This window comes from Quercus lobata, chromosome 4 (genome assembly GCF_001633185.2).
Source record: "Quercus lobata isolate SW786 chromosome 4, ValleyOak3.0 Primary Assembly, whole genome shotgun sequence".
In the NCBI taxonomy this organism is placed as follows: Eukaryota; Viridiplantae; Streptophyta; class Magnoliopsida; order Fagales; family Fagaceae; genus Quercus; species Quercus lobata.
In genome coordinates, this window is record NC_044907.1 from 71335132 (window position 1) to 71351987 (window position 16856).

Sequence of the window (16856 nt, forward strand, 5' to 3'; positions counted from 1 at the left end):
CAACATCACATATGACAGTTCTTTTGTCATCTTGGGTGGTTCCCTTATTTTTTTTCTCACATTTGACTATTTCATCCTCACATTGTGCAGTTCCATCCTCGCATTGTGCAGTTCCAACATCACATTTAACAATTCTTTTCTCACATTTGGTGGTTCCCTTATTTTTTTTCTCACATTTGAGATTCCATTATCACATTGTGCAATTCCAATATCACATTTGACAATTCTTTTGTCACATATAGTGGTTCCTTTATTTATTTATTTTTTTCTCAAATTTGATAGTTCCATTGTTATATTAAGCAATACCAACATTGCATCTACTCTATTTTTGTCACATGTGACAGTTCATTTGTCACATTGGGTGGTTCCTTTACTTTTTTCTCACATTTGACAGTTCCATCCTCATATTGAGCAGTTCCAACATCACATGTGATAGTTCTTTTCCCACATTTGGTGGTTCCCTTACTTTTTTCTCACATTTGACGGTTCTATCATTACATTATGCAGTTCTAACATCACATGTGACAGTTGTTTTGTCACATTTGGTGGTTCCCTTACTTTTTTCTCATATTTGACGATTCCATCCCCACATTGTGTAGTTCCAACATCATATTTGACAGTTTTTTTGTCACATTCGGTGTTCCGTTATTTGTTTCTAACATTTGATGGTTTTATTCTCACATTATGCAGTTTCAACATCACATTTGATAGTTATTTTGTTACATTTAGTGATTCCTTTATCTGTTTCTCAAATTTGATGGTTCCATTATCACATTGTGCAGTTCCAATATCAAATTTGACAGTTCTTCTGTCACATATAGTGGTTCCTTTATTTTTTCTCAAGTTTGATGATTCCATTGTCACAATAAGCAGTACTGATAGGCCTAATAAATACCATTGTCCAGACGAGCCCATCAAGTACCATCGTCCACCCAGACCCAGCATGGACAATGGTAGAAGCGCCATAAAGAGGAACATTCAATACCTCGAATGGTCACTAATCAACCAAGAAGACCGTTGGAGACCTATCAAAGCCTACATTGAATGAGCCCAGAGGCGTTACAAAAGAGGCACTTATGCCACCATAAATAGGGTACAACAACTAGAAGAAAAGATGATATATATAAGATACACTTTAGAGCTAAAGAAGGTACATACACACACACACACACACACACACCCACACACACACTGAGATACTGATACTTTGATTATTTACGCTAGCTCTCATAAGCCCTCTCTGCCAATTCCATTCACTGACTTTACCATCCGAGATTCCTTGGCCGACACCACATCGATGACCACCCAGAGAGAATTCTATTCTTAACCTTGCAAGTACAAAGACAAAGCCCGTGCTGACCTATCTGGACGAACCTAATTGACTGACGATCTCGGCATCATCATGTACCAACATCGCATCTGACTCTATTTTTGTCACATTTAGTGGTCCCTATTTTTTATTCTAAAATTTGACGGTTCCATTATTACATTGGATAGTACCAACATTACTTTTGACCGTACTTTTGTCATGTTTGGTGGTACCCTATTTTTTTCCTTACAATTGACAGTTCAATCATCATAGTAAACAGTACCAATATCACATCTAACTATAATTTTACATTTGGGCATTGAAGTTACTTTTTTATTTACTAATAACCGCTCATCACAATAGTAATTTTTTAAAAGTTATTAAAAAATTTAGATCTAAAATCTAAAACCAAAAAAAAAAAAAAAAAAAAAGCATCTCAAGAAATTAGCCCAACCACAATAATTACTCTTGTTCACAAAAAAAATCAACTGGAATTAACTTGGTTTCTTCCACAAATATTTGAATATACCAATTAACTTCCTACGTATTTCCCTTGGTAGCTTCCATCACATTTAGGGGCATACCTCCCTATAAAATAACATAGTTGAGGTCACTTTCTTAATGTTTATTTTTTTATTATTTATATATACTATAAAACCGAAGGTGTATAACCTTATGTGCTCTCTAATTGTTCTTATGCAACATCTGCAACTTAATCATAGTTGTGTGTTTATTGTGGTGTCTAAGGTTGGAAATAGGGTGACTATACAATTATCAAGTTATGCAAAAAATCCAATACAAAGATTGTTGACAATTTTAAAATTTTCAGTAAACACTTGAATTGAAACTACAAATCCAGTATGAAATAATCATCAATCAAGGCTACTACACTAGGTTTTATATTTTTTAGGCATTTTCATTAGATCCACGTGTGCGGAAGTGTCAAATGACTATGTCTGACATGGGTATAACCACCCCAACTAAAGTGTCTATGCAATTTTGTTTCATAAAATTATTATTACATTTAGACCCATCTAAAACAAAATAAACATCCCAAAAAAATTCTACAATAACAAAAATTACCAATAGAAAAGCTAAATATAATTAAGCACAATTGACCAATTTTACCAAAAATGAACAACCCAATCCTTTTTACAAAAATTATCAAAATAATTTTGTCATTGAGAGTTTAGCATTTCGACCATAATGATAAGTGTGAGCCTCATTTGAGTCAGCAGAGCCTCCACTAGCTAAGTCTAAGAGAGCCCTAATAGCAATGAAATGTTTTCGTTGTTGAAGACTTATCAGTGCCCAAACCACTTATCTCTCTCTCTCTCTCTCTCTCTCAAGGTTTCGCAAAATTTATACAAACTCCTCATTCTAAAGCCTTTTGGTATTTGTTCCTGTAAAATATTGGAACGTGTAATTTGAACATAATTGGCTGTTAAAAGGTCAATTTTCATCTCTATACTTTGTTCATTCATATGGGTGGCTGATAGTAGCCCTCACTAACTCCTTAATGTAAGTAAGACCTATTTACTAGGATTTGAGACTAAACCATATAATTTATGGCATTGTCTTCTCTCTCTCTCTCTCTCTCTCTCTCTCTCTCTATATATATATATATATATATAATCGTTTTAGAAGCAATTGCGATACTCTCTATTTCTTGTATTTCTTGATGAAGTTGTTTTATAAATTACAAGGATTCCGACATGTGATAGTGTGATAGCTTTAAAAGACTCAAAATGGTTGGCTTGGTAACACTTGGATTCTTGTAATGGTCAAGGCATAACTCCTTCTAAAACGACATAGTTGAGGTCACTTTCTTGATATTTGCAAGAATCTAATTATAGTGAGCAAAAGAAACCCAGATTCTTGGTGCATTATAAAATGTCACTTTTCCCATTAATAAAGTGTTTTTTAACCCTTAAGTTTTTTTAATAACCATCTTAGTGGATGTGGTGTCGCCTTTTGGAGTTAGTGGCTTGCCTTAGGAAAAGACACGGTCTGGTGTGAGTTGAATCTTTGAAGAGATGAGGATGGCTTGAGATTGTAGGGGCCATAAAGTAAGGCTAGGTTGAATGAGGAATATCTAATGGTTTAGGTGGGGAGATGATTCTCTAGTCTCGGCGGGTATATATTTACAACATAGATAGGCTTGTATTATACATTGATGGTTTAGTCTTTTTTGGTTTGATATCAAACTAAGCACCCAGGTTATCATAGCTATACAAAAATTACAGTAGTAGAGCTACTTATAAGAAAACTTTTTCAATGGATAATGCCATGGTTCTCCTCTCTTTGATGCGTGGATTGATTTGCAAACCTTAAGACGTGATTGTGCTTTGTGGTTTCAGCTAACTCTACTCTACTATCCCGTAATCCGAAAGGACCATTAGACAACAGATTAGTGTTCACATTCTAGTGAAGGAACCAGATCCAAGCACTCTTTAGAAACTTTTAGAGAGCTTATGATCCATCATTACAAATTTTTGCTAACTAATCCATTGTTAAATTGTATTATTTATATAAGATTGATGCAGTTGGATTAGTCTAAAAATTGGTTTTTGGTTCAACTTGTAGATTTAAAGAGAAGTATTCAGTTTTTATAAGCTTGTTGATAGGTCAGTAATCTTATCTTGGCTAGTTTTATTTGCTTCAAAAACAAAGTTCTATTTATTAAATACTCTTTTGTATTTCATTAAAAAAAATTTATTTAGCTAATTTTGCAACATAGATTTAAAGAAAAGAAATATAATTTCTTCCTTATTGAAATATTATAGTTGTATTAAACCCAATTGGATTTTTAGACAGTTCCTATTTCCTCAAACTTGGATTAGGAATGTGTAAATTTGTCAAAAGAACCAATATTTGAAGGAAATATAAGTCTAAACTCTGATTTTGTTGTATATGATTTTTGGATTTGAACTAAAATGAAACTAGATAAATTTGATAAATTTATTGTACATGTTGACTATGTTATGGACCCAGTTAAAGGGGGGCCATATAATATACATTGTCTCAGAAACTAGTTTCTTTAAGGGCATATCATGGGCAGACATGTGATTCTAAGCCTAATCATGAAGATATATTGTGACCATTGTCATAAAAATTGTTAAGAATCTAATTAAATATGGTTATCATTTCAAGTCCAATGAAAATTTTGAACTCATTACAAATTATAATTTTTGAAAAAAAGAAAAAAAAAATATATATATATATATATATGTATGTATATATCAAAAGAAATATTGCACTTTATAGTCACAATAATTTAATCTAACAAATTAATCATAGACCAATATTGCAAGACCAATGTTGTACATTTGAGCATGTTATTGTAGTTATGTAGTTGTATCAATGTCATTGCATTTCCTCTCCTTCCCATCCTAATTTTTAAAACATCAAAACAAAAGAAATGGCTAATTATTCCCCCCTCCTTAATTTTAAAAACATCCAAACAAGGTGGAAGATAACCCTTCCCTTATACCCTCCTCTCCCTCCAAACTTCCAAACATAGCATTAGGATTAAAGAAAAAGCTGCCCGAGAAATATGCTCCTCTGCCTTCTAGCTGGGATGAGCGCAAAAAACACGTCAACATTGATACAACTAACATAACTGCACTAACATGCTCAACGCATTTGCTACAATGGACTAAAGTCCAAATTTTCTGAGAAGCTTGCGCCATCTTGGAGTCTCTGCATCAAAAATGTAGGTTAACAGAGAAAGAACTCCACTGCCTCCAACCTGCATCAGCCAATATCCAAACAATTAAGTTTGCAGGTGGATTTCTGGTCGGGGAAACTCAATTCAATGTGGAACCATATACAAAAATCCCTAGCGAGATGAGAGATGCCAGAAACTAGTGTCCTTGTCTTTTGATATATATTATATGGTTCAACACAAAAGTTGGGTACAGAGATTTCTTATGAGTTAGAATCTACACGTTAAGACTCAAAACCCAATAACTGGTGCTACATAAACTGGACAAACCTGCATGTCATAGCAGGTGAAGTTGAACCATCCTGTTTAAAAACAAGCTGGTTTCAATTGTAACGGTCAAGACATTTGTTTCATATGAAATACCTAGCTTGTCCATACATTAAAAGATCTTATCAATCCTAGGGGGGGAGAGGTCCATCAATCCAACCAAACAGGCCTGATGTGCATGTTTTAGTTCAGTCTGCTGCAATCCATAATCACTAGAAGTTTAGAACTGAAGCTCTAGCAAAATGTCATCCTACCCTGCTTCACTACAGTCTTCACCAAGGAGATGTCTCTTCTACTATACAGAAGAGATTAAGAGAACCTTTTTCTCTATTCAATTCTTTTATAATTTACTAATTCCTTTATTTTATTAGTTCCATATTTTTAAACTCCATAGGTCCAGATTGAACACCTAGCTCTTTCTGTCATTCATGACTACTTGTGACAAAACCCATAGGACCCATCCTAGTCTCCTTCACTATCCCAAAAAACAAAAGGCTTTTTTTTTATAACAAAGAATGATATGATCTCTAGACTATTTCTCTAGTCTCCTTCATTATCCCATAGGGCCCATCCTAGTCTCCTTCATTAATGTAGCTACTGGTAAGTACAAGATTTACAGAATTTAAAGATTAATTTATCATTTAATCCCAAAAATAAATAAAACAGAATTGAACATAATCTAACTACATACATAAGGCATTACTATCCAACTAAACTACTCAGAAGTTACACCAGATAAAGTTTCAGTAGAGCACAAGAAATGGTACCTGAATAGTTTTGGCCAGATGGTAATCCACACAGCCATAGAAAGGGAAAAACAAGAAAGGCATCATAGGAGAAGGTTTCTTATACATCATATATGTTTTTTTTTTTTTTCCTTTCTATAGTGTATGGATCCCACAGCCTCTTACAATCTGTAACACACTAGGGAAAATGCATATATCTAAGCCAATAAATAATTATTGCAGAGACAGAAACAAGACCAAACTTTCCTGTCCATTAGTTGCAGAAAGCTAAACCAGCTTGCATGCAGATACCTCTTAGTTCACAGGGTATCCGGGCCACAGTCAACCCAAAAATAAAAATGTGTTTGTTTTTGTAGTGCTTATTCTAATGAGTTATGAGTCTAAACTTACCAAGAAGAATACAAATCCTTAATTGCAGCTTGGCCAAATACGCACAGACCTTATAGCCATTATGCACCAAGCAATGAGCTGAAACACATTGTAACTCTGTAAGAGAAACTGAGAAAGCCATATTAGTCAGCCAGCAAAAATAGAGACTACATTCAGAAACCAAGAACAGCTCATTAACAACATAAATAATAGTAATGCAAGCCATATAACAAACTAGTAACAAGAAGTCCATATCTACATCCGAGGAGAAAAATGACAAAAAACGTTTTGAGTACTTTCTGTACATAGCTAACATCTGCATGGATGAAGTTTCTATGCATAGCTGATATCTACATATACAAATTAATGAACTGGAACTTCCCAGCCACGATAGTTTAGCAAGGTATCAAACATGCATATATACAGCAGAGACTGTAGCTGTAGCTTGGGAATGAGTCAATGCTTAATGCCCTCCTTATACAAATTTCCATTGGCTAGACTGCCTGCAAAATGCAGAACATAAACAACAAATCATAAGCCTGTGAACTGATTCAAAGCACACTAGAAGGTATTATAAAACGGGCAAGCCTTAAGTATAGTTCCTTAGATGCTATACCTTATGTTTTCCAACTAAATTCAATCACATGACTACTAATGCAACAAAAATTCAACCACATGGTTACTGATGCAACAAAAACAATGTTACCTTTTTCAAAGAACAATGACAATTGAATTCAATCATGTGGTTCATTGGTCAATATAACCTTGTGATTGAATTCTATTGGGAACCTGAAGTACAGAACCTAAAAAACTGTTCCTAAGTTTCGCTGGAAAAATATATGGACGATTAAATTATCATTAAAGGATACAGAAGAGCAAAATGTGTTGGCCTCTTTGCAACTCTCACCATCCCTTTTATGAGGCTATACATGAGTAGAGTTGCAGAGACCAACACAAACATACAAAAATACCACAACATCATCATCTCATATATGGGGTTGGTCACGGCATCGACTTGAGATAACCATTTGATCGAGGAGGTCTTGGGAAATCATCACCCCAGTCGTCAGGTTCTGCGACCAAATCCTCCACTTCCACATCAATTTCCAACTTATCACCAACCACAGCTTCTTCTTCCGGATTTTCAGGGATTAGATCTTCATTCAATAGTTCTTCCCATATGGTCTCATTGACAGAATCCAAATTGGCACCACTTCTTGTGGGTACTGAACTTGCAATGGGGTCATTGATATCACTGCTTGATTCATTGTCCAAGGCAGCTGAGAAAAATGTTTCCATAGTTGCCGTTTCTTCTTGATCTTGGCTTGTAAAGTCCACAACTTGGTTACTGCCTGCCAACACAGACACGTCTTCTTCTTGCAAATTCTCCACACTTGGGCTTGCAGTAAGTCTACGCTTTTGTCCAATTTCAACACCCTGGTAGTCCTCTTCTTTGAGCACTCATCTGACTAAATTGCTGGATAAAGTTATTGAGTGCTTTAGCAAGAAAATTCATTAACTGTTGCTGTTTCATCTCAGTGGTCTGTAACCTATCCTCCATTGAAATCATTTGTTCCCTTGAATTCTGTTGTTGCTGCCTCAACCTCACAATTTCGGCCATTAGCAAGCCTCGATCTCTCTTTAATATCTCAAGCTCACCTTCTAACCCATATTGTCCCAATTCAACACAAGCTCCTCCTCCTTCTTGTTGCGTACCCTGTGTGACATGTCTTCTTCTTTTGATAGTCTTTAATAGATGCTTTTGCCCTGCCAGAAACCCTTCGTTTGCGAATTCCCATCGATCTGGATCAACCTTTCTGAAACCATATGTATTGAGCTGGCGAACGAAGCTTGAGAAATTACTGTGCTTGAAGTGGCGAGGAAGAAGGGTGGTGGAGTGAGTTAGTGTTGGAACCTAAAAAAGTGAGAAAGATTGAGACTTTTGAGTGTTTGACATGGTTGCTATATTCTTATTTTCCTTCTTGTCTGTTTTGTACAGAGGGGGGGGAGAGGTGAACCTTTCAAAAGCTAGTTAATTCTGTAAAATTAGCTATAAGAGAAAGGCTAAACACTAGTCTATGATTAAATATTAACTAGAGTAGCAAATGTTTTAGCTCTGTTTAATCATAGGCTAAACACTAGTCTATGTTGATAGAGAGCTAAAACATTTGCTACTCTAGTATCATCTTTTTATCCAAAAGGCTAAACACTAGTCTAATGGGAAAATATCAATCCATGCCACAGAATGTCACACAAGCCTGGGCCGAAGAACTAACATTTTCCTCATGACATCGTAAAGAGAGATGGGAAAACCAGCATACGTAACACTACAAATAATTAATATTACATATAGATAATAAAATGGACTTACCAAAAAATATAGATAATAAAATGGCTCACCGCTCTCAGTTGTTGTACAGGTCATGGCATGTCATGTTCTTCTTCTAGGGCTGCATTTTATTTAAATTTAGTTTTATGTTGGTTACACACTTCACTGGCAAGTTTCTGCAAACATGAGGGGTAGTGTGGAGGAAGTGGCCAAGAGAATACTGAGTCAGCCAGCATTATCTGGACTGCAGGTGTGCTTTGGAATAAAATCAATCACTTTTCTTCTCCCAACTAAGTTTCCCACGATCATGCACACCTGCAGTCCAGATAATGCCGGCTGACCAACAACCCTCAAAACGTGCCTCCAATCTTTCAAGAATCTCTTGTGTTATGTCCAATGCACCTTTCCTCTGGATCAATGCTTTCCGGCTTGCAACAAGAACAGCCTGAAGAATGTTGTATGACAAGATGTGATAAAGACAATGCAAAATTAACTATCACAAAAGCAGTTGCCTGAAGTCCCTCTTTTAATAGCATTCTAGAAACTACAAAATCTGATGCTTGGCAAGGTCCAAGATAGCTAACTGGCTTTCCAACACAATTCCACCTTCAATTTCTTTCAAGTTGTTTTCTTTCAGTGTTGTTCACAAGGTCTACAATTGCATCAGCTATGCCCATCTGAATTTACAGTAAAGACAAGTAGTCTATATAAAACTCAAGTGGAGATAGCATGTATTTATTAAGCAATCAGCTACACTTGATAACACCATTATCCAATACAAAATTTCCAATTAAACTAGTGACATCATTATCCAAACCATGAACGTCTTAAACCAAAAGGCAACATATTCCACGGGAAATATTATGCAACAAAATGAATTATTTTATTCATATTTTAATTGCTTTACATACAGAACTGTCACCCAAGACCCACAACTTTCCTTTAGAAGCCATTTGCGTACAGCTCTATGTTATGACAAATTTGACCAATTGGATATTTGAAGTGCTAAATCTTATTAAGGCAAATACTGCAGAAAGAGCTGTAACATGACAACAGACTGAACAAAACAAAACTGAACCATATACGATCATCCGTGTCGTTTGTTATCCACAGCTTGTTGAAGCATTTAGGATTCTTAATTTAGGACATATTTATCAACATTTTAGTGAGCATTATGCTCATCACCTAAAAACACCAAAAGGGAGAATGAAGGGTAAAGAGGAAAAGGGTCATCTTTTTTTTTTTTTTTTGGATAGGTAATAGAAGCTTTATTGAAAAGAGTGCTTTGTGTTCACGATAGTGAACAAAATGTGCTTGAAGGGTCATCGTTTTTTCTTTCTCTGTGGAGAAGTGGAGAGAATTCAAGGGAAGACAAGCAATGTGTCCAATGAAAATCAATTATTTCAAGGTTTCTTACAATTTTTAATTTATTTTATAATAAAACTAACAGAAGTCAAAGTAGAAAAGTAGCCAAGCTTGGTCATGCGGGCTTGTGACCCAATCTGGGGTGCATTATGGTGGGTTTGAAGAGTTACCAGTCAAAAGCAAAACAAAACCTTTAAAAATAAAAATAAATAAAAAAAAGGTGGAAAGTAGCATCTAAATTGCACTTTACAACTGTATCCTTTCGTATGAATTAAGGTCAGCTATACATTGACTTCAAACCCCTCGAAATAAAAAAAGCCATATTTTCCTTTTAAGAAACCTGTGAAGCCAACAATATGGATTCCTCTGTTGGAGACTGCCTTCCCCTCTGCATAGCTCATTTAGTTGTGTTTTCAGTGAATGAGCTCAGCTATTTCTATTTCAGTTTTCAAACCCATCTTTTTTTTTTGATAGGTAATAACAAATTTATTGATAATAGAAGTACAATGGATTTACGATAGTAAACTCACTGCACTGAAAAAAATACAAACCAATCAAAAAGAAAGGCTAACAGAATTAAGAAAATTAAACAAAGAATGACAATGCGTAAACCCCCAAATACGGGACCACTCAAACAAAGTCCTAAGCAGCAAGGACTTCACACAGTTTTCAAACCCATCTTAGCTTCTATTTCTATTTTAGTTGTTCTTCTATCCATTTTTTATTCATTCTCTCAATTTCTTTCTATGCCTTTTTATGAACTAGACCAACTTCCCCCCCACCCTCCCACCCCCACCCAAAAAAAAAAAAAAACCATACTAGCTTATTTATAGTTTCCGTTCTTATCATCTTTCAAAAAATTACGTCTCTAAGCAGTGGAGGAAAATGAAAAGAGATTGTCCAGTGCTGTATACAGAACTGACAATCAAACAATTTATCTCATCAACCACTAATCTGGTAAAACAGTAAAGAATATAAATAATTAGATAACCAAAATAAACAATCTTCTTTAAAAGGGAAAAGAATATTAAGAATATGTTAATAACAAGTAAACTGACTAACAGGGTGATCAATATTCTGGATCAAAAGAAATTCTAAGCCTCTTCCCCGAGAACAACATGCATTGTGCTAATATATGACGAGGGACTAGATCAACTATCTCAATGGACAGCAACAATTCAGTTGTAAATTGAGGAAAAAGAGAATAACAAAATGAAAGAAAGAAATCTGCAAATCATAGAGAAAGAATGCATTTCTCACCGCAGGAGCTGCCTCCAGTGCTCCATCAGCAGTTGAAAAAGTCACATACTTTAGTCCATTTTCTTTCATAAATTTAGGACCTAGCTGTGCAGAAGGATAGGGCCAAAACTGAAAATGTTACAAAAATAAAAAAAATAAACTGAACTTTTCATAAAATAATAAAACGAAACACAGATCATACGTAGGTGAATCCAGTAGCAACTCGCAGAGGCTTTTCAGCAGTCCATTGAGGCATTTGTGCTAGCTCTTTTAGAGAATTTATGTTTTCAAAAATCCCATATTTGGTAATCTGAAAGGATAAAGGATATACCAAGATTGTTATGATCAGTGATGTACCAAGATTATTAACAGTAAAATTTATGAGATAAGCAGTGAGTTTCGGTTGGTTGTCTGCAAGAACAACTTACAGCCAGTAATAAATGGCAGTCCCCATACTCAAAAGCATCGTGAACAAGAATAAGATCTTCATTCCCCTGACAGCAGGAACAAAAATGACGAATTTTTAATAGTAATGCACTTCCTCATACCAATCCTTGATAAGAACAAAAGGTTTTTTTTTTTTTTTTTAAAGTAAGTAATAGAATTTCATTCAAAAAAAAAAAAAGGAGCAAATAAAGCACTGTCCTAGTACACGGTGTACACAAGAAACAAGGAAATTTTGCAAGTTAAATTTTATAACAAGTCCATGATCAGGTGCTAATTGCAACTCTTCCCTTTGATAAAAGTATCATTCCCTTTACTAAAGTCCACCTCTATGAGTATGGCAGAGCATCTATCAGCCAATTACTGGATGCCATTGCATTCATATGTCTGTAAACCCCAATATGGAGGGTCTTGGAAGCACTCTGCCTATTTTCCAAGGTGTAAACTATGTGCACAAGTTTCTATTGAGGTAATGACAAAGGGAAGAATGCTTAACATAATTAGAGTGTTCATTGGATGCATGTGTGTGCGTTTAAGAGATTGAATTCTTCCCTGAAACAAATCTTACAATTTTGATCTGGGTTCTAAGCCATGCTTGAGTATCTAAACCCTTTTTTTATGAATGAGAAATTTTTATTTCAAGGAAATACATCAGATCAGTACAAAGACACTATAGAAGCACAGCTGGAACAGCCAGCAACACAGAAAAAACAGAGTAACAAATAGCAGAGTGCAAAAGAAAGTGACAAAGGTTGCTTGAGTATCTAACCTTATGGGCATTTTGAATTACTCCAGTTAGTAACATTGAGTAATCAACTTAATAGGCATTCTAAATAACTTTAGTAACATTGAGTATCCAATCTTAATGATTTATAGATCATTGATACTGAAGATGTCATAAACTAGGTTAGGATCAAACATCCAATACAAACCTAAAGTTCAATTTTTTATTTATTTAATATATATATACACACACACTTGTGCACGCTCCACAAGCATTTTCCTCATCAAAGTAAAGGATACTTTTTCAAACATATGGCCTTCAAACTAACCACAGAGAGACAGAGAGAGTAAGACAGAGAGAGAGAGTTCTAAATGCATAGCACAAGAAAGTAGGGTTGGTGTAATGGTAGGAAAATTACCCTTAAGGCAGAAAGGGGAAGGCATTTCAGTTTTTACTTTTCAACTTATAAAGCAAAATATTGTCACTATGCCCATATATATGTAAACATCAAAAGAACACCCAGGGACCCAATTACCCAAATAATGAACCAGAAACAATTCATAACTTAATGCTTACCTGGCCATATTCACTGACTGTATCAAAACCCACAATACCAAGCTCTAGATCTCCAGGTAACAATTTTAGAACAATGTCTTTTGGGCGCTGAAACCAACTTCCAAATTGGCAAGCTGCAGAACACATGGGTATTAATAATATTGGCTACAGAATGTACTTAGGATTAAACTATTTATATTATTGGTCAGTCACACAGGCATCCAATGGGCTTGAACCCAGGAAGTGCCATCATAGCTGATTGACTTATGAATTATTGGAGTACACAATAACAAAAACATGCGACAATTTTTTTAAGAGCTACCTATACATGTCTTTTCCATTGTTAACTTTTCAAGCAACTCATACAAAATAATTCAAGCAATATGACACATGCCCCACTGTACTTGCCCAAAGATGCTAGTTCATATTACTGCATTGGGCAGCATTATATTCTGAGCTAACATCTAAGAATCTTTCATACATAGATTAATTTTTTCTTAGGTCATTTATTTATAAACTAAACCAAAAACACTAAACATGGCTAAAGTTGGGCATGACTCAAGTCAGGTTAATTGAGTCCAATGACAGTGGTAATGAGACTATTGCTGCATGTTGTAAAAAGGAAGGGAAAATCAACTGGGAATGCAATCACAGCATTCTTTACTTAAACAAGTGTCAGACTCAAAACCAGTTGCTTATAAAGTATCAGTTAGAACAAATGACTGAACGAGTAAAATCAATCTCAGCATTCCTTCAGAATTATCACTGATTCCTGATTTTCAACAACAAAATGTCATTTCTAAGGCCAAAAAACTAAATTTGATCGCGTTTAGTCCCTAGCAAACTAAATTTGATTGCTTTTAGTCTCTAAAAATACTTATAGTTATCGATTTTAGACCCTAAAAATCATAAACTAATCATTTTTAGTCCCTAACAAGCTTAAAGTAATAGCTTTTAGTCCCTAACAAGCTTAAAATGATTGTTTTTAGTCCCCAAGATTGCTTTGACTCACTCATAAACTCGAAATGATCAATTTTTGGTCCCTAGAAAACTAAAATCGCTCATGCACAAAATTTTAGGGACCAACAATGTATTTAAGCCTATTTCTAATTCTCACAAATGCAATTCACAAAAAACAATGAAACGCTTTCGCATACCTGAGGAATTTGCGCAACGTATTGTCGTGGATTCACTTGCTTCACAGACAATCGACAATCCTTTCACACAAAAAAGACAAAAGTTATAAGAAATTTCAATGCAATGCAATTTTCTCGGGAACCAAACAGAGAGGAAAAAAAAAAAAAAAAAAGCAATGCGTACTTTGAGAAGATTTAAAGTAACAGAGGTCATGCGGCCTTTGCTAGGGAGGCCGAAACGGATCTCGGTTCGTTCGGGGACCCGAGCGTCGAGCACCGGTTCGTTCACCAGCGCCACGTGGGACTGCTGCGACGGAGCGCAGCACACCTAAACGGTGCGTTTGAAGGGGAATGAAGGCGTTGAGGCTGAGAGGCATGGCTGGAGCAAATATATGAGAGAAATGATCTGCCGCTTTTCTCGAAAAATATATGAGAAAGAGGATTTTTTTTTTTTTTTTTTGAGAAAGAGAAAGCGGATTTGTTGAAGCTAGTGTTTGGCTTACATTTACTACTTTATATATTCTTTTTATTTTAAGAGTTATTCTATGGTTCCTCGTGTTTTTTTTAGTGGCTATGGTACCAACCAAATCTTGACCATTAAATTTAAAGGTTTTTAATCTGTACCGTTTATTTAATTTAAGTAGATATCAGTTGTTAACTCTATTTTGTAATTATATTTTGTAATCTGTACTTGTTGTTTGGGTCTTAACTTATATAATACTATTGTTTTGTGTAAAGGATTAAATTTTATAAATATTGTATTTTAATAGATTCACGTTTTGCAGCTTCTTGTCAATTTGCTTGTAGTAGAATGTTGCTAGTAGCCTTTGCTTTGATGCGAGTAAAAACTAAGGGCACTGTCGAATGTGACAAAAGTAGCTTGTTACTAGTAGGACCAGTCATTAATGTTAATTTGCTAGACAAGTCATTGGTGTTATTAATTTTCCATTTGATTCTCTATATTAATTGATATTGCACAGATCAGTAGGCTGAATACTCCGGCTTCGGTGGGCTACTAGTGGTTGTAGAAGGCCTACAATGATGAACACACAATCAAAAGGGGATCGGAGTGGACCAGCCAAACACCCTCCGATGGCTAAGTTAGTTTCTCACAAGAAATGGAATTCAACTTTATCGGATGTAAAATCTCAGAAAACACACCCTTACCTTGATTTGATTCAGACCAATCCTTATATAGATAACCTTGGAGCGGTTCGCTTTAGTAACTTCCCCAAGATTGGTGGAAATTGGTGAGTCCAGACATAACTTCCTTAACAGCTACAGAAGTTACAACCGCTAATGGAAGTTAAATATTTGAGGAGTTTATGGCGATAATCATGGGTTTGGTAACCGTTCCAAGACACTGAGAATTTCCTAAGTGTTGCATGTTCGTCTATCCATTTCATGGATGATTTGGTCATTCTTGGATGTTTTATCATCGTCCATGGACGACTTCATTATCGTCCATGGACATCCTTCTCATCCATGGGTGACTTCTGATCCTACTTGCTCTCTGGGTCCTGAACGAGACCTTTGGATGAATAGGAGATAACTAATTTTTCGCTATCCCATTATTAATTTTCCAAATTAGTGATGCTAATGCTTAATTCTAATTAGCTTTTCATAAGTAGGAGTTAACCTCATGAAATGGTCGTCTCTTTCATGCAAACCTTTTTTTGGGATATAAGCATCCAACCTAAACCCATAGCTATTTTATCCTTATAATTGAAAAATTATCAATTATCTAATTATAGTTGATAATTAGATTGCAGTCCATGTAAAAACTAAAAGGATAACATCTAGAATGCATATGCACATATAATTGAAGTCCATGTAACAAGATCAAGCTCTAAAACAGAGCTGAAACACTAATATGCACCCACAATCATTTACATTATTCTTTCAGATGGTAAGAAACCTCTCAAAGGTTAATTATATCCCTTTTTTAAGTATGTTGTTGTTTACTTGATTTTTTTTTTTTTTTTAATAATAAACTTATTATATATGATTTTGAACTTGATATTATCAGGTTGAGGTAGATAAGCTAAAGTTATCGAGTAATTATAGTTATTTAAATAATAACTAAATATCTAAGGCTCTATGCAAAGAGATATGCTCTTACAAACATCTTTGTTTTTTTAAAGCACTAATAGTTATACCATTTAAATACATATGTGATGCAATGCAGGGGCACAACCAACAACTTTTACAAAGTCGGGACAGCACACAATACCCCAAATTAACACACAACTTTGTTTAGGATGGACCTTTTCATTTTGCTGCTACCTACCATTTTGCTTCTAATAAGTTGTGGGTTTAATTTGTTATTTTTTGAATTGTTAGGGTTTAATACTTTTGAAACTATAAATTTTAATTTGTTACATTTCTAGTTACGAGATTTAAAATATAACTATTTAATCATTTTTTTTTTCTTTCTATATATATATATATATATATATATTGATTATAGAGAGCCCAAGACCTGAACTGAAGCATGCGGATCTGCAAGGCATGGCGGCGAAGCTTTACGATCCCAAATGACCTCGTCAAAGACAGGGCCAGCTTAAGGCGAAAATTTTATATGGGGCCTTTTTATATGTATACATTAATTAAATAAAATTATATAATACTAATTAAATTAAGACT

The 16856-nt window shown here is 34.9% G+C and overlaps 1 protein-coding gene and 1 pseudogene across 1 annotated transcript; both read right to left on the reverse strand.

Annotated features, from left to right (window-relative positions):
• Window positions 1-4549: 4549 nt before the first annotated feature.
• On the reverse strand, window positions 4550-14587 carry LOC115985737 (annotated as a pseudogene).
• Window positions 7848-8843, reverse strand: LOC115985736 (heat stress transcription factor A-2-like). The gene is made up of 2 exons (XM_031108642.1): window positions 8790-8843; window positions 7848-8333 (listed from the first exon to the last, which is right to left on the reverse strand). The coding sequence occupies exons 1-2, from the start codon at window positions 8841-8843 to the stop codon at window positions 7848-7850; spliced, it is 540 nt and encodes a 179-aa protein (XP_030964502.1).
• Window positions 14588-16856: the final 2269 nt, after the last annotated feature.

Coding starts and splice junctions, on each gene's coding strand:
- LOC115985736 (XM_031108642.1), bottom strand. CDS start 8,843: ATGACCTGTACAACAACTGAGAGCGGTGAGCCATTTTATTATCTATAT. Junction 8,334..8,789: donor TTTATTATCTATATTTTTTG/GTAAGTCCATTT, acceptor TCACTTTTTTAG/GTTCCAACACTAACTCACTC.